This window comes from Oreochromis niloticus, linkage group LG4, assembly GCF_001858045.2.
Source record: "Oreochromis niloticus isolate F11D_XX linkage group LG4, O_niloticus_UMD_NMBU, whole genome shotgun sequence".
Taxonomy (NCBI): Eukaryota; Metazoa; Chordata; class Actinopteri; order Cichliformes; family Cichlidae; genus Oreochromis; species Oreochromis niloticus.
In genome coordinates this window covers 7,596,425-7,620,499 of record NC_031969.2, presented here as the reverse complement: position 1 = coordinate 7,620,499, position 24,075 = coordinate 7,596,425, and the positions used below count along the sequence as shown (strand labels likewise).

Here is a 24,075-nt window from a genome sequence, read left to right as displayed (position 1 = left end):
TGCTGACAAAGTCTTGGATATTTAGGTTGCAGCTCGTGTATGTCTTTGATGGTGGTGCAGACATGAAATAGAGGAACGGGTGACTGACAGTTGGTATTTTAACGCTGCATTGCTGCTGCACATCTTCTCATGTTACCGCTGCACAAATGTGGATTTTTGCATAAAAAGACACGGAAGAGCATGCTTTGGTAAAGCAGGAGCGAGCATGATCCAGATTGTTTTGCTCAATTAGCTTGTGTGTGTGTGTGTGTGTAATAGAGAGAGAGGTTGTGTCCAAGTGTGTGCTTACATGCACAGGGATGTCCTGGGGCAGGGTGGTGGACTGCAGAGGCAAAAGAGAGGACATATGACTTCCTGGGTCTCTCCTCTTTGACGGGAGTCCTCAGAGCAGCAGACGATTCAAATGTCCTGCTCTCCCTGAAGTGCAGGCGTGTGTGTGTGTGTGTGCTTGCTAGTGTTAATTCAACTTTCCCCTCTGCTGTTCCCTTTGCTTCTCTCATCTCCACCATTTTGATTTCAGTTCTCTCATGTTTTATATTCCGATGGGTGTATTGCTGGTGTGTGTGGCTATGCAGCAAAGTCTCTTTGTCTCTGGTCTGTTTTGGGAGTTTCTCACCATCATTGTGTCTGCTGACAGGTTGATTTCATTTTCTCTAACTGATAGATGGACTATTCGATTAGGCCCCTTTTCACGGGGACCTTTTAAACAACCAGCTGGACCACTTCTCATTTTCATGCACTCACTCTGCTATACAGACACAGATTTTAACCAGCATTTCTAAATGACTGCTACCTGCTCACTTTTTCAAGAACATAACTGATTGCAGTTCGAGGTGGATCAGTTATGTATGACCTGCTGATTGCAGTTATCTGAGAAGTACGAAGTCATTGACACTGACCAACTGAAAATTTTCAGGTTTACTCCAAAACTGCATCAGGGTATAAGATCTTCTTTTCCTCTCTCTCCAAACAAATCTCAGAATAAAGGGCTCCACTTTGCTGGAGAAAAAGGATATAAATTGCAGTATATCCCGCTTATCTGTTGCCAGGTTCAGACAGCACAATACCAGCCCAATTTTGGCTGATTCAAATCACGCAGGACATCAGTTCAGGAACTGTAAAATGGAGTAGACAGCCTGCATCATAAATTGCCAAGTCCTACCCATTGGCATCTTTTAAGGGGTCAAGCATGATTGACTGGGGAGCAAAAGAAGATTTTATGTCTCTATAATGCCCTAATCTGACTTGGTGATTATCATGACAAAAATATTGTGTAGTCTGAGCCCAGTATGCTACAACACGCCTGCATTTCTTTGTAATTATACCTCCAAAATGCCAAAGTGGTAATGTTACTATGCTGCTGTCTCCAGCTTTTTTATTTCAAGTAGTGCTGACCAAGTTCTGACCACAAGGCAACTCCAGTTGCTACATGGAATCGCATGAAACCATCACAGAATCATTTGTATCTGAGGCCAGTCTGAGGCCACTAGCTGGCCAATGATTAGAGCATCACATTACATTTATTAATCCAGAATCAGCCTTTGGCCCACTGATTCTAAAAATTCTTAAACAAGTGTTCTGACTCAACTTTTTCCCCCCGTTTTCCCATTTCACCAAAGGATACACTCGAGTTTATATCACTTCCCTGCTTTCAGTTAACACACTGGATGGACTGTGAAGATCAGACTTCTGCTTGCAATCATCAAGAGTAACTTCAAAATCTTTTGGTCTCCCAAAGGGAAATATCCGCCTCTTAGCCTGACCGATCAAGAGACTGCATAATCCTAATACACACAGAGCTCTTTCAAGGTGGTGGAGTGCTTCCCTTCACAGTCCCCTGAAGCAGACATTTGTGTAGTGCAGATCCGAGTGGTCCCAAGCCTTATCAAATCAAGCTATTGGTATCAGTTCCAATAAAGCCTGAAGCCAGAGCTCTGTAAGCTGAGGCAGTTAATGTGCGAAAGAAGACATGGGCAGTGTATATCTGGTAATGTAGTGTGAGTTAGCAGGAAGGAATTCAGTCTGGTGCTGCTTTTACAGCTCTTGTTTCTGTTGTTTAAATATCCTATAGACTAAATAAAATAGATGTGACAGTCAACACGAAAAAGACTGAGACATTAGACAATACTGCATGTTTGAGGTACAAATTTACAAATTTAAATATATGTATTTAACACTATTCAGTGGTTCACATACTGAGCTTAGAAGACAGAAGCTAAGCATCGATCCTATTGAGCTAGTATTGATTTGCCATCGATACCAGCGTGTCTATACTATCAATATTTGGATCGACCTGCCCAGCTATAGCTTTCATTTGCTAGGGGGGGTTTCAGAGATAGGCTCTGATTAGTCAGCGTTAATGTTCTTACAAAAAAAAAAATATTCAATGATGTAAATACAGATCTATCCAGGGCCTCCCCCTCTTTTACCCTGTGACAGCTGGGATAAGCTTCAGCCTGACTGGATACTGAATTGAATAATCGGTTGAGAAAACGGATGGATGGATGATGTGAATATAGTAAGTCATTAGCTTTGCATGGCTTGGGATGATCTGATACATTTTACATACATTCATACATTCAAATTAATGTTGCTGCACTATTTTTTCTGTCCGAATATCTAAAGCTGTGAGATTTGTGCAAAAAGGCTGCTGATTCTTCAAGTAAACTGCACAGCACTGATTAACACTCTTGACCTGATACAAGGACAGTAAGACTAAAAAGATCCATGTCAGCCTCTGGCTCTGTTTTTGTGCTGCATGCTGAGCAGTGGACAGATTTTCCCATACTAATTAAGCTGCAAACTTGCCACCGAAATCAGCACTTGGAGAACACTTCTGAGAAAAAATATAATAAGGATATCAAATGGGATGGCTCAGAAGTTTGCTTATACCCCGAAGGAACGTGATAGGTTTTATTATTCCCATTCTTGATGTCCCACTTATTAGATATTAATCATTAAAAGCTTCTCATCACTGGCCACCTGAGTAGTTTCTCCCAGGACTACATCTACAGGAAATCTGCTACCGCCAACTCACTTTTCCACCCAGTGGCCAAACTGTAGGAGAGAGTCTCATTGTGCTGCCTCCCACCAAGGAAATGAAACACAAAGTAACACTTCCCATCAGCCTCCAGAGGAGAAGTAACAGGAACGATTCTTCCCTCTATCTCTGTTTCTCTCTCTTCTCCTCCTCACTGCTGGTTTCCATTACCTGGGGCTTCTGCTTGTTCACCCTGACAGTTACTTTTTTTTGGACAAGTATCACATACCCACAGCTGTACAGACACACACAACCAAACAACCAACCGTCTCTAAAAGCAGTCTTGGTTGGCACATTGCGTTGTTCTGGGGGCTGCTAAGAGCTTGGCTTCATGCCTTATTCATCCCTCAGGCCTATTCTTTCCACCAGTGCAGAAGAATTTAGGAGGAGGAAAGCTGTCCGGCACCTAACACACTACTCACCAACAGGATAGAGGTCGATCTGATAACTTCTGGGCAAAAAGACAAAACAAAGAAGAAAAATCTTCTATTTCTTACTGCTTGTCTTCTCTCGCCTACTCTCTGTGTATTCTATGTGTGTTTAAAGTGAACTTGACAACAGGAAATTTCAGGGTCTATATCAAGCCTGTGAAATCTTTAGAAACGATAATGTCATAAAACCAGAAAGACAAGACTAACTGTAGCTGAGCACTCCTACTCACTTTGGATGTGACAACAGAAATCACACTGTACATGCTGCTGGAACGTACAATCTCAAAATCCTTGTCTTTTTGTGTTTTTTACACAAAGATTTTTCCCTTCTGTCCTCATTTTTCTTGAAATGTGTTTCACTGTATTTTCCCTAATAAAGACACAGATTGTAGATTGTGGGTTATGTTACAGTGACACTGGGGAAAACAGTGGTTTCAGACAATGGCATGACTAAAAGTATTGTGAATGTTTGCAGTGAACTTGCAATCTTGTTGCATTTGAATGGGTGTTAAGACCTGGTCTGCTCATTCACAGTCAGGAGAAGGTGCTAAAACCGCAACAAGACGGAGTCAGTCTGTTTAATTCTCATTAAACTGAAATGAAAATATAGTCCAGCCAGAAACTCATAGATCTGAAACAGAAATACAGAAATTCCTCTGCAAAGAGTGAAGTAGTTGCTGCAGGACAGCAATTTAACTGCAAGATGACATAGGTGCTCTGCAGCCTTGCGTTTCTATAGAAATATAACAAAAATACAACCAGTTTGCAGCTAGTGTAGTCAAATTTCCTGTTGCAGAGAGATCACATACTAGTTGCCCTCATCGCACAGGTTGACTCCAAAGAATTGCATAGTGTTGGCAATCTGTGGTTAGAAATTAGATGGCAGTTATTTGCAAATGTTCCCAAATCTGTCTGAGAGTGATTGCAGTCAGTCTAAGCTGGCTATGATTGTAATTCTGTCTACTTGCAATCCAAAGTGGTTGCTCAACTACTTGCAATTGATTACTGAATGGAAAAAACAACCAAAAAAGGAATAGTTCAACAATTTTGGAAAACCTCCTTACAACCCAGTGCTTTGCAAAGACTGGAAGCAGCGGAAATAACTGGCAAAATCTACTATTCACACTATTCACAGCTCAATGATTTCTGCAGTCTCTACAAACAAAAGAAGCACGTCCAAATACAGTATATGTTCTTCCCAGAAATTAAATTGTTTACAGTCATTAAATCGCAAGCTGATGCTATGCATGGAGCTCTTGAATAAACTGTGTTGTCTGGGTAATGTTGTCTGTCTCTACAACTAGCTTTGGTGGGCTGTTGTGGCTTAATGCCAATATTGTACCAGCTATGCATTTGAAACAGTATTTCTGGGATTTTATTACATAAAATTCCTGGGACATGTGTTGACCACTCTGTTGTGCAGTTGGTTCAATTCAATTTTATTTATATAGTTCCAGTTTATAACAGCAAAAATCTGAAGGTGATATAAGTAGAAGAAACTCTACAATATTAGATAGAAAACCCCAACAAGTGCTTGATGACAAAGGGAAGGAAGAAATCCCTTTAAACAGACAGAGACAGCAGAACCGGGCTAAGGGACGGGCAGTCCTCTCCCATGACTGGTTGGGTGGCGAGGGGAAAGAGATAAGAGGAAAAAAGCGAGGACAGAGAGATAAGGAACTCTTCTGGAAACTTTAGGAACCACAACTAAGCCTGAAGTGTGAGAGCCAAGTGCTCTATTAGAATAATAAGGTACTACAAGGTCTTTAAGATATGATTATTCAGGACTTTTTATGTGCAAAGATTTTATATTCAATCCTAAATTTAACAGGGAGCCAATGAAGATAATTTAATATGGGAGAAATATGATCTCTGCACTTCTTAGACAAATGAGCAAAATCATCAAAAATGACCTATTCTGAGAATGTCGTAGTGTGTTTCTCACTCTTATATATATTAAATCTTTAGATTTTGTGCAAATAGTGTGAATGAAATGTATGACAGGCACGCTTTTCCCTTTTTAAATTCAGACTGCAATAATGCAAAATAATATTTACTCACAGGCAGTGGCAAAACATCAGTAAAAGGAAGATAAATGAAAGGATTTATTTAAAAGATCTAATGTAAATGATGGCTCACAGCATGGCTTGTGAGCTCATTAGAGTAGGTGTACTAATGTTAGGGCTTTGGGTACAATCTGCTCTTAGAGTTTGCAACAAAATAACAATAGAAACATATTAAATAACAGCCAAAAAAAAAGACATCAAAGAATGCTCCAGATCTATCCAAAGCTCATTCGTCCTGAATGGATTTTACTTAATCTTGCACTCTGGGCATGACCTCAGGGCTGACAAGCACACTCATCTGACTTACTCTCTCTCTTTCAGGATAAGGAGGCAGAAAGTTGGGCCTGTTCAGGGGGATGTTCAAAGAAACAAAGAGAGGGATGGCCATGGAGGAGAAGCCGGGCGTGAAGAGCAGCAGCTCCATCGTTCCCTGCTTCCTGTTTGTGGAGGTAAGCAGTATGGACAAGCTGACGTATGGCTTGCAGTTTCTGCACTAATCCTGTGTTACACTAGGAAGGAAAACGGTTTTCAATAGAACTGATGAAATCACCAGAAAACTCCTCACCTCACTTTGCAGATCATGCAAAAAGCTTGACCAAATCTCCTGTTTCATGCTGACTCCAGGTTTATCTCTGAGATTGCCCGTCGTGTTAGCAAGGAGAGACCTGAGAAGTGACTCGCTATTTAACGCCCAGCTTTAAGCGCTTTCATCTCTTTACATCCCTACAGTCTCAGCCTCAGCGGTAACATTTTTTCAGGCTCAACAGTGGAGTTTGGGACAGCTCAGCAAATTGCTGACATTCTCACTTTGTGTCACGCGTTCTGCTCTGTTCCAGCACCAGGGGAAGCTGTGGCTTGGTAAAGTGGCTACAGTTGTTCTGTGGCATGCTGAGGTTTTTTCCAGCACATTTGTGAACTGCATGATTCATCGAGGTAGTTGTGGATGTCACAGCAGAGACATAGTGGATTTTCAGCTGATGTACTGCAGGATTTAGGTTTGGGCACACCAAAGGTCATTGTCTGTGGCAGGCTGAAAATTCTCAGACAAACACGCTAACATGCATGGACACACACACCGCCACATCCCTTGTGAGAGCAGTCAGACAGATGACTCAGAGGGCTGTGGAAGTCCAGAGCTTTCACCCAATTGAAACTGAGGTGGTGAAAAGCACAAACTGGTGAGGTAATCAGACGATCTGCAATCTAATTAGACCAAGCTAGCGGTCCAGAAGCTCATTGGCTTCAGCTAAGCCAACCATCAGCTTTTTAGAGAGCAACCTTCACAGTTAAAGCATTGTTCTGTTACAGATAAGAGAAGCTGTTTGCACAGTTGCTTTCCAGGTGCTAATGCAGCATGCTTTTGGATTTAAACATTTGGATTCTGTTTAGTGTTGACAATACATGTGCAGCGCACAGTGTATGTGCTGGATATAATTTGCAGTTTATCTGCAGATGGGTCTCATTAAAGGAAACTTTGAACTAGGTGAAGTTTTCAAAATGAAATGCACCACTCTAGAGGACACGGGAAGGTCGAAGAGTGAAGAGAACACGAAAACAGACATGAGACAAAACACAGTATGTGGGGTGAAAAAGACTGACAGATGCTGTTTTTCCAAAGACAAGTTATGTCTTGTTTTGCCTGCTGATTTCTGTCAAAATTCATCCTTTCCTGCAGACATAACTCAGTCAGATCTAAACACACCCCCATGATGCACATTCAGTGTGACAGTGTAATACAGTAAGCACATCTCAGAAAATTAGAATAGCACAAAAGAGTTTGCTCTTTATAATTGAATTCAAAAAATAAACTTTCTTACATTCTATACATGCACTGCATGTAAAATGAAATATCACTTTATGTGTGAAATAAGTGAACTCATAATTCCAGTATGTTAGAATACTTAATATCTCATAAAATCAACCAAAAGAGGATTTACAATGCAGAAATGTCCAACTTTTGAAAGGCATGTTCATCCATACACTCAGCGGGTGTGTTAGAGATCTCTTGTTTTCCTTTCTTCAGCTGTTGGTGCATTTATTGTTTTTATGTGGATGCAAGAGTAAGAAATAAAGGGGGACCCTGGTGTCCTTTTGCTGCCCTTTATCTGAACAGCTCAGCAAATTTGCCCTGTGCACCTATACTGTACCAAACTGTTTCAAAGGGGGACCTGAATAATGTAGTTACACTAGCCAACTCCTTCATCAGGCTACCTATGAAACACTGGTGTCTTTGGTTATAATACACTGTAAAAGCTCTCCATTAGGCCACTCTGCCATATGCCTCCCACACACTGGTGCTCAGCCCTCAGGTCTCAGTCAATTCCCTTGCTAACTCTTCATCTATGTGTGTCTGTAAGTGTATGACTACACTGGGATAGAGAAGCCTGGCAAGTAATCGAGTTGAAAGAAAGGGGGCCAGCAGCTGTTACCTGTGGAGGCAGAGTAGTGAAAAAAAGGGTTTCTTTGGCATGACAGAGAAAGGTGCAGGTAGAGCGTAAGGCTTCTAAAGCTACTATTTTATATTTCTATATATCAAATTAAACAGAGTTTAAACAAGAGAATGATTTAAATCTTGTATGGCAGAGTTGCAAAGTTATGAGCTATTAGCCAAATTCATTACTGCATTGGAAATTACAATACTGGAGGAGCACTAATGAGGGAAAGCAAACTGATTGTTTGCTAAGTCCTGTCTCCCTCTAAATTCTTGAACTATTAATTCTGTATTTAAGAATAACTGGATCCCCATTTATGGCAACTGTTGGTAGCAGAATTAATCCACTGCTGCTAGCTAGCTAATTAAGCTAACACTGTAATATTAAACAGGACTCACTTTGACACACATGTGAAATACTATATTGTAGATGTGCACCATTTAACACAACTTGATATATAATAAACTAATGAAGACAATTTGATCATGTGCTCTTTTCACCTTGTTAGTAATGCTTCACTAATGTAGGAAGCATAGCATAGCTAGCAGCACTAGCATAGCACTCCTAGTTACTTCACTCAGTACGTACTTCTACTTAAGTACTTCTACTTAAGTAGAAGTACAGATACTAGTGTTAAAACATACTCCAGTAAAAGCTGAAGTACTGATTCAACTTCTTTACTCGAGAAAAAGTGAAAAAGTACGGGCTCTCCCCTCAAATGTGTCAAACCAAAAGTAATGAGCCTGTTTTAAAAATGAAAGTAGAAAGCATAGATATTTGTTGTCAGAAAAATAAATACTCAAGTAAAGTACAGATACCTGAAAATTCTAGCTAAGTACAGTTCGTTACCTCCCACCTCTGTTAAACATACTATTTTAGGCTACTAATACATGGCGCCTGCTTTTTCTTTTAATTCTCTTTATTTTAGTCTTTCGTTTGTTGATTCTCTATTTGTCTTCACAGTTTTCTTACTTTACTTGTAGCCAGTTGTATTTGCCCAGCTTTATTTTTCTGCCAGAATAAGAGCTCTTTGTTTGTCTTCTCCATGACTGAGCATGGGTAAAGAAAGATCCAATTATATATGAATTATATGATATGAATTTCTTTGTTTATAATTGCAAAACAGGGCACAGGCCTTGGAGTAGAATGTGTTTTCTAAAAACCCTTCTTGTTTTGTTAATTTTCCGTCTGTTTAATGTTTTAGATTTTTTTTTCCCCTTTATTCACTGAGTTTCATTATGTGTAAAGCATATCGAAAAAGTAGACAGAAAATAACTGCATGTATGTATTTGTGGTTGCCAAGTTACAAACAGACTTTTGTTATTTGGAGAAGTTTGGGGATTGTTTTTCTTTTGACTAGATTGATGTGTTTCGTTTGATGATGATTTTTCTGTAAAATGGCAATGGGAATGACATGGCAGTGGATGATCTACTAGAACATTCATCCCTGATAAATGGTAATGCTCCATGCAGAAATACTTTGCTGTGGACAGGTACACAGCCTCTAGAGATAAATAGTGTTTACAAGTCCTTCTACAGTTAGACATACCCTTACAACAGACTTATATTGATGCAAGTTGGAAATCACAGCACTGAGTCACTGTATAAACTGGGTTGTCTCATTACTGATACTGTTGCTAAGCAGACAGAAAACATCACAGAGCTTTTTTTCTCTCTCACTGCTTTTTAAGGGTCTAATTTCTTTTGAGGCATCAAAGTTTTTTTTGCAGAACAGTGGTTTTCTAACTCTTACATCTAAAATATGACATTAGAAGATGCCTTCTAAGCCATATAAGAGTGATATATCTCATCTATTACTGCATATTTTCATTAATTGCTGTTGCTATCTTTGAAGTGTATCTATATTAAGTGAGATGTTGTGATTAGAGTGGAATATTTTTTACTGGCGAGTGGAGAATGTAGGGTTTGTGCATTAAATATAATAAAGAGCAATGATGCATAATAGTGAAAGAAAGTCAGTAGAAACAGAAGAGGTGAAAATGGTACTGGTGCAGTTACGCAGCATAAAGAAATTATTTATTTAGCACATTTAATCACCATCAGATTATTTCTCAGTATTTTTGTACATTTGTTTTTTTTAATATCTGGACTGGTTCTGCTTCTGTCCAGGGGGGGAAAAAAAAACAGTTTTCTTGCCCAACTTCCATATAAGATGACAGCTGCCTGTGTGGTCTAAATTCAAAGACACAGCTTTGTTAGTTCAGCGAGTCCAAGTTACATTCATAATTTTACCTGGATGTTTTCCATGCATTCAAGTTCCCAACCCTGGAGCTTCTCACTGTAAATTGACAGTGTTAAGTATTGAGCCACTCCACTGCCTTAAACAACACTATTGACTGTGAGGTGTTTTAGCAGTTTATGTTGCATTATTCTTGGGGATGTCTGCATATTCTGTGATTGTCGGGGGTTTGTGTTGCCACTTCTCTGGATACTACAAGCTGCCTATAGCATTTAGTAATGTGACATGGACATGCACATGAAATCAACAGACACTACAGATTTCAACGGCTCTTAGCCAAGCAAGAGGTACGAGCATGCTTCCAGAGACAACAGCCAACTGTGACTGAGAGGATAAATGCAAACAGGAAAAATTCTTGATGACAGAATGTAATTTGAAATGCAAGGACAGAGCTCACTCTTACTTTGGTAGGTTTTAATTCATGTTTATTTTTAGTTGTCACTGGGCAAGTGCTGCTCGCCATGCTTGCCCTCACAGGATACTACTACCATCCTGTATCCCAGTTTATTCCAGTTCATGGTGAATTTAATTCCTGTCTGAAACTGAAAAAAAGAAATAAAAGAGAACAAATAAATTCTTCATTAATTACTTCAAAAATAATGAATGATAATGATTACCAGCCATGGTGAGTAACCACAATTATTGCTACAGTGCCTAATCTGCTTACTGAGCCATAGAAAGCAGTGTGAGTGAACTACAGTTAATATTACAGAAATAGGTTAAATGGATAAGCAGAAATACTGAGGCCTTTGATAAATGAACAGAAACTTGTAGCTTTAAAAAGCATTTTCCGATCGGATTTAGCTAACTAACACACCGATGAGAAAGGGCTCGCTATGGGTCAAGTAAAAGTTCTTTAATACCAGAAATATTTTTGCTTTTACACCTACTGCTTCCTAATGGCAACAAAGAAGAATGCATGTTTAAGGCACTTCCACATTGATTTCACTTTTCAGACTGTCCAGCTTTTATACTGTCAAGCAAACAAAAGATTGTGGTTTAACAGTTCTTCTGGATGTCATAATATGGGAGTTGTATGCGCAGATCAACTATCACATTGAAACCATCAGTTCAGTGTTGTATAGCTCTAACCTGTCAGGGCACAGACGTGGGACCTCGAAGGTTGTCCTGTTGTATCATCAGGAACAAGCAGCAGAGATTTTGAAATCTCAGGGTTACAGGATGGGCCTTTGTCATGCTCCTAAAGCAATTATTAAGCACTTTATGCGGTACAGTGGGGCAAACCAGTATAGTGAGGAAGCCATGGCGGCGTGTTATTAGTGTGAAGCATGTTTAGATTGGGTAACATCCACATTGATGCCAGCACCTGAGGTTTCCTGGCAGAGCACTGCCCTGTAATGTGCCAATCGGTGTTGTTTATTTCCACTGGCAGTAGTTGTAATGTTGTTGCTAAGTGATGTATATTTTTTAATTGCATAAATGAAGAATTTTAATAATTTCTCACTGTCCTGCAATAGGAACAGGTTTGACAATACCTATCAAACATGTCCCTCCACATCTTCAGTGTGTGTGTGTGTGTGTGTGTGTGTGTGTGTGAGACAGTGATCCATACCAAGCCAGAAGGACCTGCTCTTTTATTGAGCCCTACACACCTCATCAGCAGTTACCATGGAAACCAATCAGCCAGACTCATTCTCCGTCTGTGCTCTTTTTCTTCTGACTCCTTTCATCCTCTGTGCCCTAATCACAAGTCACAACCTTTTCTATCAGTGCTACCCACTCAGCCATCTTGTTCTGTGTGTCTATTCTATCCCCTCCATTTTGCTCTGTCATTTCCCATTTTTCAGTGTGATTCCCTCCCTGCTAGCACTTATCTTTGGTCTCTGGTTCTGGCAGGATTTCTCGCAGCCATTCACAGCAGCACAGATATCAACATCACCTTTCATTAATTTCAAGTTAATCCTGTTTTACCGTGTTCAATTCTATGTTATCGTCTCTGCTCCTAATCTAATCCCATTCTGTAAAGGCTGGAGATAAGAACTGTTTTAACCTTTGTTACCTAAATAGCATGTTTAAAAATATATTCTGTGGACATTTTTTCTGTTTGTTATCTGATAGGTGATACTCTCTCTCTACCTCTGCTCTTCAAAAAACAGTCTTTGCCATTCGGAGAGACACAAGCAAATTTGCTGTTTAAAAGAAACCCTTTTTTTCAATGCTAATCTATTGTGTGGTTTAGTGTAGAGGTGTTTGGTATTGTGAACAACAGGTGATTACTCTTATCTAAACCAGTGGAGCACCAGATATAAAGTCACCATTCTGCCAGTTTAAATACTTTTTACAGGCCCCCTCACAACAAAACTGTTCAGTCGGACCTCTGTCATTAAAATGTGGTTGCTTTGTTAAAAATGTACCTTTTGCCTTTTAATGCTGCTATTATTTAGGACAGCTAATCATGCAATTTGTCCTTTTGTGATGTAGGGGTCAAAAAAGAGAAGTGTACAAAGTATATTTTAGCCTTAAAACTATGGTTGTGCATTTTCTTGAGACTGATAAAAACAGATATAAGAAGACCAAATATCCTAACCCATATCATGGCAATAAAATAAGCTGTGTAACTACTGCTTACATAAAAACCAAGAGGATAAGTAGCAGCCAGACACTGCTAATTAAATGCACTTGATTAACTGATTATCAGCAAGTGTGAGCTTCTCAATAAAAGCAGACGTATTGGCAGTTTGCTGGTCTGGAGCACTCAGGTGTTTGTGAGAACAACGCCACAACCTACCTGGGAATGGATGCCCCAAATTCATCCCAAGTTCAGACTGTGCAAAGAAATTGTGAAAAACCCAAGAGCTGCATGTCAGACATGTAGCATGTTAAGTGTTAACATGACAATTTAGTTAAAAAAATGAACAAGTATGACTTGTTTGGTAGGAGAAATTCTCCTCTCTTTAAGAATAACATGGCAGCACTGTGAAGTTTGCCAAGCTGCATCTGGACTAACCACAAGACTTAGGGAATGACGTCTGCTGGACAGACAAGCCCAAAGTGACGATGTTTGATCATAACACACAGCAACACATTTGGTGAAAACCAAACACGGCATATCAGCACAAACACCTCAAACCAACTGTCCAAGCACGGTGATGCAGGGGGAAGATTTCAGCTTGTTTTTCAGGCCATAGGTCCTGGCACCTTGCACTCTCTGAGTCAACCATGAACTCCTCTGTACACATAAATGTGACAGCTAAAGCTTGGCCCAAACTGGGTCATACTATAGGACAATGATCCCAATCACAGCAGCAAATCTGCAACAGAGTGGATGAAAAAAAAAGAAAGAATCATGGCTGTACAATGACCCAATCAAAAATCCAGACTTTAACTCCACTGAAATGCTGGAGTACAGCTGTGCATAAATTAATGCCTCAATGGACTGAGGCAGTATTGTAAAGAAATATATTTTATGCCCTTGTTAAGGTTAAAATTGGGATGTTAGCCATAGTTAAGATTTGCCATGAGGGCAGGTAGCTGTTCTTTAGCTCGGAGCTTGAATGAATTTCTCCAATGTGTCACACATTAGCTTTTATGCACTTCCAAATTTGATAGTGTGGGTGCCACAATTAAAGTGAACCACATATGACTACCTCACATCATGATCATCCACCATTTTCCCTGAGCTCCTTTGCTTAAAAAAATTAAGGGTTGCATCTTGCACATTAATCTCATTGTTTTTGTAGATCTGTCGACAATTATTCCCATTTTGGAAGTAAACCTTCATTTCTGTGGTATATGGTGTTCCCTCTCAGTCTGATGATTTACAGGCAAAAATGTCTCCACCAGGGGGCACTGCTGTAACGCAGCTAAAGCTTCCCTGCAAACTGCAGCATTAACTATGTAACTTGCGTTGAACTTTGATCTTTCACATAGTCTTTATTGCTCAGTTTTCTCTCTTAATTCACTTTGACACACACCACAAAAAAACAAAAAAAACTCTTGAGTGTGTCACACACACAGACACACACACACACACATGCACACGCACACACACATCAGTCTCAGAAGCCTCATTAACACCAGAGTGACACGCAGAGATTAGACAGAGAACACTTCAGCATCACATCAGTGTCTTGAGTTGCCTCCTCAGCTGCTATAAATAGGCCAGAGTGTTTAATGGTGGATAGCTGATAGCTTACCAAGTCACACGAAGTCTCCCGGTGTAGCCAACAACATCTCCTCCCCACGCAATCAAACCTTTGCATGCACACTAGGTCAAATGTATGGAGAATGAGATAGACAGACAATAGCCAGAAATACTGAGCTAACTGTTGAATCCGCTCATGCAAAGGCAAATGCTGACCCACAAAACAGATGCTGTAATGGTGTATCTGGGGTGTGATCAAGCAAATTATACTAGATGTAACAAGACTTCTTTTACAGTCCATCTGGTTAACTCTAAAAGTCGAACTCACAGCACAATGCTGTGCTTTAGCTTTAATTTTTTTCTTTTTTTGCAAGTTCGGTGGCTTAACTGTAGTTGAATGAGTGTCTTATATGACATATAGATTGTTCTGAGACCTCAGCTAGTAAAAATGAATGTGTTATTGCCTTGTATGACTGACAGATTCACCAGGTTAGACAATGCTATTTTGACAGTGAATGTAATAAAGATGATATGAAAAGACCAGCAAAGGTTATGGTTTGTTGGCAGAGCAATTTAGAGCTGCTTGATTTTTGTGTCACCGTGTCTGTTTAAAGCTCTGTGCTGTGAGGTTACCTAACCTGTATATATTAAATCAAAAATCTCTTCAAAATGTCACAATAACAACCAGGATTTTCCCTTAAAGGACAGACCTGGTGTTGTATGTTGTATCTGTATTCAGAGAAGATAATGATAGACAGTACAGGCTTTAGTTTGAAATCTATGTGTTTATGGGAATCGGCTCAGTGACAGATTAATAAGACAAACAGTGTCAGGATGCAGCTACAATTTTTAGAGCATACGCAGTAGTTGATAGTTTTTTTTTTTCATGACATTTGTTAACAATGAAGAAACATCTCAAAAGATGCATTTTGTTGAGTGATCACTTGTGGCTGATCCAAAGGCAAGCCAAAACCCGACAGCATTAAAAATGCTTTATGGTGTGGTTGTTAACCTATTTCACTGTGAAAGATTCAATGTTTGAGACCGGGAGGAGACATAAACCCAGTCTCAGAGGGTCACAAGCTGGTGTACTCCTAGTGCTTGTCCCGAGATGATACAAAAGAAATGGGAGGGTTAAGGCAGGAACAGAATGCCAAACCAAACATCTGGATCCATCTGCATTGGTAACCCCTTAGGAAATAGGTGAGCAGACACGTCTTTTGAAGTATTTTTATAATAGAGTTGTAGCTCAAAAGATATATACTGGGACTGATCATACTACTGACTACTAGAACCTTATATCTCAGTTTGGGAAGTGAAACTCTAGTATTTCAGTCTGTTACTAATGTTACTAATGTGTCTGTCCATTGCACTCATACAGTTTATGATTGCAGACTGCTAACTAAGTTAGCTACTTTTAGCTGACAATATTAGCTTCACCCTGTGAGTAGATTGTCGGTTGCAGTCAACTGAATTCTGTTTCCTACTCCTCCCAGTTGAAGTAGTCCTAGATAAAGTTGGCTACTGTAGGACAAACAAGTCTGAGTGCAGGCTAACAGTCCACTGTTGACCTCAGCTGTCAATATGTGTCCACATCGATTTACTCTGTTGGAGGCTGTAAAACTTTGTGAAAGCTGCCTGATATGATGACAGTGACACTGAGGTGAGTTGTTGAGGATAGTAGGCAGTAAGCACTGCTGTTTTGCTGATGCTAGCTGCTGTCAACTAACAACTAACAGGAGCTGTTAGCAGCTGTTAGTAGCTGTTAGTTGCTGTTAGTTGTTGTTAGCTGGCATTAGTGAAACTTTTTTTGAAGTTGATCTAAGATTGTAGGACTTGTAAGTAATTGTGTAATTGTAATTGTGTTACGCAATTTTTCTAGTGTCAGAGCCCCGACATCAGTTCAGGAGATGAAGCTTGATGAAAGGGTCCCATTATCAGATAATAAAACATTGGTATGATTTTTCTTGACTCATATTTTGATGCCAAATTAACTCAAATTAAAATTTCCCTCCATGACATGCGAATGTCTAAGAGTTAAATTCACTTCCACCTTTAACTTGGTCTCAGTCACATGCTTACAATACAGTTAGGGGGAACGGCCCATCCACTTTTTTTTCCTATTATATAATCTCAAAAATTGAGTGATATTTATTCAATTCAATTCAATTCAATTTTATTTATATAGCGCCAAATCACAACAAAAGTCGCCTCAAGGCGCTTTATATTGTACAGTAGATAGCACAATAATAAATACAGAGAAAAACCCAACAATCATATGACCCCCTATGAGCAAGCACTTTGGCGACAGTGGGAAGGAAAAACTCCCTTTTAACAGGAAGAAACCTCCGGCAGAACCAGGCTCAGGGAGGGGCGGCCATCTGCTGCGACCGGTTGGGGTGAAAGAAGGAAAACAGGATGAAAGACATGCTGTGGAAGAGAGACAGAGATTAATAACAGATATGATTCGATGCAGAGAGGTCTATTAGCACATAGTGAGTGAGAAAGGTGACTGGAAGGGAAAAACTCAATGCATCATGGGAATCCCCGGCAGCCTACGTCTATTGCAGCATAACTAAGGGAGGATTCAGGGTCACCTGGTCCAGCCCTAACTATATGCTTTAGCAAAATTTATACATATTTATTTATAAATATTTCTCCAAGAATCATCACAGCAGGAACCAAAATGTTATACTAGTCCATAAACCAGTGGCTGGCATTATGGTAGCTACATCCACCAGTTGGTGCTCTGGTTGAAATAATGCACGGTAAATTTAGCAATAAAAAATATTCTGATGATTCATCAAAAAAGAAAGTAAACCAGCTACTGTAGTCGGAGTGAGTAATACACAGACTGCACACTGTATGACTTGGCAGACAAGGAGTTTGGAGCTTGCGGCAGATTGTGGGCTGGTAATAGCTGTTTTGCTGCAGTGTAATCTCTATATTTTGTATACACAAGGTTTCCCCGTGGAGATACGTGCACTGCAGAGGTGGATTTCTTGCTGCACCAACGACATGCAAAGAGGTGGATCCCCAACAGCATGCATGGTCGTACATGCACAGTGTTATCTATTAAAAGACTGCTACAAGGCAGTCTACATGGTGACTGGTATGCCGTGAAATAAGAGCACTAGGAGAGGGGTTTTCTTTTTAAAGTGTGAAAAAGAGGGCTGGAGTGGAGGATGATTAAAGCAGTGCTTGCTCCTCTCGTCTCTTTTCTCCTGATCCCATTGGACTCCTTTCCCTTCAACCCTTTTTTTCACAGCAGAATGTACAAAAGCTCTCACTCTTGTATTCTCTTCACATCTGTCCTGACCCCACCTGCCCATAAACAAACGCACACACATACTCACTCGGAGATGGACCGAAACTCTCTGGGCGGCCCCCTCCATCACCAGCTCACCTCTTCGTTCTGCTCTTACATTCACACGCACTATCTCAGTCTGCTCCCATCATCTTCCCACCCTCTCTCGTTCCCTGAACACCTGTTTTTCTCCTTCCTCTATTTTTCCTTTCGTCTTCTGGGACTTGCTAAATGCACCGTTAGTTCTTTCTTTTTCCAGCTCCCATTGCTCCACATTTTTCACTCTTGAGCACTCTGCCTAAACTTTTCAAATTTGTACTCTCGTTCTCATTCAGCTGCAAAAACCTGACGAACCAGGGCCATTTATTCTGCTTACAATGCCTATTTGTCACGTTGGAATATTTGTATAGATTAGGTGCTCAAGGCAGCTCGAACTGTTATTGCTTTAATATAGCTGTTTGTCATCATTTGAGCAAAATATCAATAGAGAGAGTAGTGGTGCATGGTAAAGAGTCAGGGAGGAGGAGACAGCAAATGTATTTTCCTGTCTGTCTATCCAGGTATCTATATAAAAGATAATATTACAACCAAATCAGATGACACACTGGATCAATCTGCACCAAACTTAGATATAGTCTCAGAAAACGTTATGGACCAATGCTGGCCAGACCATGTTTAGACAGAATCGATAAGAGACAGTTTGGCAGAAGCTGCTGAATCATTAGTTGTTAGTGGTGAGGTTTAGTGACTCGCCTCAACTGTTGCTTTCACAGATGCAACACAATTACACAAGACTGAGACACCGATTTGACAAAGGGTCTAAATGAAGCTGCAGATGAGTTTCAATTTTAAGTTCTTGACATGAATTTTGAAATAGGTGACAAAGTTCTTATTGTTACCTATAGTGAACCTTATACCAAAGTAAAGTCACTCCAAGAAGCACTATGATTACATATAGTTAATGTTGGTGTGCTGGTGTTGTCACCAATCTCTGGGGAGGACCTAGAAACTCTGGTAACCTTTTTAAGGTTTTGCAGATATGCAGACACTGACTTCTTGAGGTCAACTTGTCGCCCATTTTTGGTGGCTGACAATCACGGTGAAAGTGTAAGTTAGAGTGAATAAGGCCCCAATCACGCATCCAACCGTGCGTAGGGAAAACCTTAAATTCCCCAACTGTTTGGCTAAAACCTCCTTGTGATTGCTTTGGTTGCTAGCACATTGCTGTGGTCCTAGTTTGCATGGTAGTGACGAACTTGTGTGCACTGACCAGCTACTCTCCGAGCTGTTGTGAAACCATGAAAAGTGCAGCAGAAAGCAGAAATGCTGCTTTCAAAGTAAACATTTTGCTTTTTTTTTTAAACACACATTGGCTGCAACACTTAGGAACTTATACTTTATTCAAATTTTACCACCAGTAGTGGCTGGCAAGTATATGCAGACAAACACGATTGTTTTTCAGGAGCTGATCCCTTTAGTTGTGGTGAAAGGAACTCTTAATGCTTCTGGAAGAATGGTCAGAAATTCCCATAAACAGACTCCTAAACCTTGTGTAAAGTCTTCCCCTGAGAGATGAAGCTGTCACAGCTGCAAAGGATAGACCGACATCATAATAAACCCCATTTTGAATCTTTTAAAAGACTAAAAATGGGATGTCACTCAAGTTCATATGTGTGTGAAGGCAAACAAGCACATATTTTAAGACATAATGAAGCTGCTGATCAGATGAAGGTGGTATCAGTAGAAATATCTGTGTTACTCAGACATTAATGAACATTGATTAATATTTAGACCTGCTACTTCTCCTCAGCCATCAGCCTTACTTCAGCGGATACACCAGCAGTTCTGGGTGTTGATGGATTTTTTTTCCCGTTATTGATACACTTCTGGCAAGAAGTGCACTCAAGTTTATCACAGTTTTTAACTAAAGACATTTTTCTTCCTGCTGTCTTCAAACAGGGATGCCCTGCTTTCTTTGCCCAGCTGTTACTTTCAAAATGAGTAGCATTATCCAATAAGCTGTTGTAATTTTTTAAATATAGAGCTGTTCGGGCAGCATGGTGGGGAAGTGGTTAGCACTGTTTCCTTACCACAAGAAAGTCCTAAGTTCAATTCCGCCACCCTGTTTGTGTGGGTTCTCTTTGGCTTCCTCCCATAGGCCAAAGACATGCAGTTAGCTAGGTTAGTTGAAGAATCTAAATTGAGTGCAAATGGTTGTCTGTCTCTGTGTGTTGGCCCTGCGACAGACTGGTGACCTGCCCAGGGTGTACCCTGCCTCTCATCCTATGGTAGCTGGGCATGGCTCCAGCCCCCATGAAGTGGAAGAGAATGGATGGTACAAATATTAATGTAACAAATTGTTTATGCTTCACAAATCATTGTGCACCATGCTGTATGCCCAGCTAAATGGAGTTAATTGTGGATGATTAGCTGTTCTGTCCTGCATTTAGTGTGAATAGGATTCCCCTCACTCTGACTCCAACAGCGTGTAGTGGGCCAGGTGCGATCCCAGACTATTGTTCTAAAACTATAATGTGTAAACTGGTGATGTACTAAAACAAAAGTAAAGTTGTGGAGCGGTTAGCTTAGAAGAACTGCAGAGTCAGATCGTAAAGGTCTGCTTCAATCCTCTTCAACACTTTAGAGCAGTAACATACAGTTTGTTTGCCAACTAAAAGAAGAGAAGTAAATTTCATCCTTTAGTCTCCATGCAGGCAAACTTTTACAAACCTGAGCCCTTCATTCGTGAACACTTCTAGCCACAAGGCTTTTTAACAGTGTTGATATATCACAGGACATACTGCACCAAATAAATTGGTACAGTAGAACTGAGTTTTTACTGTTTTCTCCCCCTTCTAGTTCCCTTAATGCCACTCTCAGCAGAAAGCTTCTATTGTATTTAGAATGACAGATTAGAGATCAGCACAGACCGCTGAGCCATGAAGTTAGCGGCGGCCGCCTGTTAGCTTCCAGTTCACATAAAATAACACGTATTAGGATGACATGATGGAAATCATCCCGTGCGTAGTGCTAGGGTCATGGCCTTTCTTTTATTTAATCAAAGGCTGAGAGGAGAACCAAAGACATGGAAGTGGGAGGGCGGCGTGTGGGTGGTTGCAATGGCAAAGTATTGGCTAGTAGGTGGTGTTTGGTGGTGAAAGAAGCTCCAAATCCCAGTAAAAGAATACAAGCTTACAGTCTTTGTGGGGTTTTTTTTGTTTTGTTTTTTGTTTTTTTTCTGGAATGTGCAGCAGAAGAAACCAGATACACCAGTTGCTCAATAATTTATCACATTTTTTGTTCTGTGCAGTTTGTCATGGCGTGAAGCTCCTCTGCTTCAACACCGAAGAGTGTTACTGTTGAGCACCGTAGACGTGTTTTTGTGGCAAAGCCGAAGCGCTGCTGCAGGTCTGACAAAAGCACATAGAGCTTACACATGTACACCCCAGTGAGACTTTGTTGTCGTGTTTCATATATGTTTCATATTTTCAACAAGGTGGCTGCTTTTTATGCTGACAGCACTGGGGATTTGAGACTATGAAATGGATTCCACAAAAAAACCCCAAAAAACGCCTGAGTAGAAATGATATTTTTAAAAGACAAACAGTGAAAAAGAAAATAGAGCAGAGGTGGAGGCAGTGAGGTAATTTTGCTACACCCCAAGCTTTGCACCTGTTCCCCAGCACCCAGCTTCTGTGTTCTTTCACCATCATTGTACACACTCCTCTTTCCTCCCTCTTCCCTGTTCCATTGTTTTTCAATCCCCTGCTACCTCCGCTCCTCTTCTGGGCTTCCGCCTCTTCCTCCAGGACTCCTGACATGCTGGCCAGGTGCAGTGTAGCGTGTGTTGATGGCAGGCCTCTTAATGGATAGCATGTGTCTGACGGTGGACTCCTGTGCCTCTCCTGTGCTTCTGCTCTAAATCCTCCGTCTGTAAAACACAAAACTGCTCTTTTAGGTAACACAGCTTTAACAGCATTCAGGGAGACACATGGACCTCCAGAGAAAGGGAGGGAAGGAGAACAACACGGGAAAGACAAGCAGCGATCGTGACCCTCGTTAGAGCGCTGTGGCTTTTACACTGTGGAGATGTGGAAGTGCAAATTTTATCATTTATCAATCTTATAAGTCTCAACAACTAAACATTTTATTGGCAATCAAATCCGTGGCATTCTCTGGTTTACACTTTTTGTTGAATCTATCTGATTGATTTACAACCTTAACAGAAAGAGGGCAGCATGCTTCCAGCAAAAAAGTCATTGCTGCGATGCGATGATGGAAACAAAGCACTCACTGATGTGGATGCAAGGAGCTGAAAGTGGATGGAAATTGTACTCTTTTATTTCATAGTATCACTAATGTAAACCTGCCATTTATGTCATATTTCTGCATTAATTCTGAAGTATTTCCAACAATACAAATATTAATGTACAGTACTGTGCAGAAGCCTTGAGTCTCCCCTCATTTCATTATATTTTGCTTCCAAGGAACCCGATATTCTTGCAAAAATTTTCCAAGTAAACTGGACGAGTGCAGGACAAACATAGTGGCAGTGTCAGACTGAATTTGATTTTTTTAGTTCAAATCATTGTTAATCATCTCTGCATTTATGGAGCAGGTCAGAAGTGTGAAATAAAAGTGTGCATGAGTGAAGTGTCACTGAAGTTGGCTCAGAAATGTTGAAGAATGGCAGTCATAACGTCATTACTAAGGTAGGAAAACAGAAAGAAAAGGCTGAAGTATGCCAACTTACACAAGAACTATACTCAAAAATCAGTGGCAGCAGGTCTGGTGGAGTGATGAATCCAAATTTTAAATGTTTTGTTCAAACCGTCGTTGAACAAAGAAGTAGGAAAGAGATACAACAACGAGTGACTACACCCATCTGTGAAATCACAGTGGAGGATCTGTCATGGTTTAAGGCTACATTTCAGCCAGTGGTGTTTCAGATCGAGGTGAAATTGATGAAATTATCAATGCAGAAAAGTACTGTCACATTTGGATCCCCCATGCAATATTATCTGGCTTCATGTTTCAGCATGACAGTGATCTCTAACATGCTGCCAAGTCAGTCAGAGTCAAAGCACCAATGGATAGAACAACATACACTGGAACAAACTGGCCTCTCCAGAGAAGGTTTGAGAACTATTTAAAAAGACTACTTAAAGAAATTACAAGATAGCTTGCCTAAGAGAGTTTGTACCTTGTTGAAAAATAATTTTTTTAAATGTATGCTTAAGGGTGATTTCACCAACTATTCATATGAAAATAAGAGCTGTCCAAGTCAGGAAAATCCTCGGCCACAATGTATAGTTGAAACAGTTTTTTAGTGCTAAATTATTCCTATTTATATTTATTATTACAATATGATGATGATATGATGTATTACTAAACATATAATGTAAGATGTCTAGTTTTGCTTCTATCAGTCTATCTGACAGAGTCTATCTGATAGATCATGTCTATCAGTGCCTCAATGTGATGACTTTCCAGAACGAGAATGACTCAAAAACGTATTCACGTGCCTTTAGTAACATTTTCATGCATAGCCATCCATAAATCAGTGAACAATCCTGATATAAAACCTCCAAACTAACCAAATCAATGCAGAAAAAAGAAATAAGCAAATAAAAACACGTTTGAGAAACTGGCCTAATGGGTTTTGAAGAGATAGGCTAAGAACATAAAAATATAAAATACAATTTATTGGTCTTATTGGCCTCTCTTGGCCACAATTGAAGACAAATTTACCCTTTTTCTGACACCTTTTAATACAGCACTTTATTTTATGAAGCTTACCACTTTATCCGCCTTCCATCTACACCTATGAGCAGCTTGAATTACCATTGGACATACATTTCTTTGGAGTCAAACCCAGATCATGCTGAGAGAACCCATGCAGGCAGAGGGAGAACACAGAAAGCCTCTATCTGACCAGATGGTTTTAACCAGGAACCTCCTTGTTGTTAGGCAACAGTGATAACCACTGCTTTATACAACTGTGGGTTCTTGTGCATTTTCTGTCACACAGTCCATGTTATAATTCATTAAGGACTGACTGCAAACATGACTGGATTTCACTGATATGAGGTGTGCTCATGTCGGCTTTCAGTGCTTAAGTGGAACTACAAATAGCACGGTCAACAATATTATTATGATATTAATCACATTTTCTGAAGGGAACTATACTGAACCTTTGCAAGACAGTGCAAAAGAATTAACAGTTTGTTAGTTTGTTCACTGGCATTAAAGCAGCTTACTAGTAATTAATTTCAATATAGTTTCTTTAATTTTGCCTCACTTTTTCTATAGTAGCTCACTGCTGGTTAAAAAAATAAATTCAAATGAATAAAACACATATTTCAGTTTATTATCTCAAAATTTCAAATAAATCAGTGGTTTAAGTAGCAAGTCAAATTTTTGAGAGCCTGAAT

General features: G+C 40.0%; 1 protein-coding gene across 4 annotated transcripts in view; it reads left to right on the top strand.

The window, feature by feature from the left end:
* plppr2a (phospholipid phosphatase related 2a) overlaps positions 1–24,075 on the top strand; it is a 68,243-nt gene that overhangs the window by 1,122 nt on the left and 43,046 nt on the right. For all 4 annotated transcript variants that reach the window (XM_005468525.4, XM_005468524.4, XM_005468527.4 and 1 more), the window contains one exon: positions 5,859–5,986. In XM_005468525.4, the coding sequence (XP_005468582.1) occupies positions 5,894–5,986 (93 nt within the window). In that variant the 5' untranslated portion in view covers positions 5,859–5,893. The remainder of the gene's footprint in view (positions 1–5,858; positions 5,987–24,075) is intronic.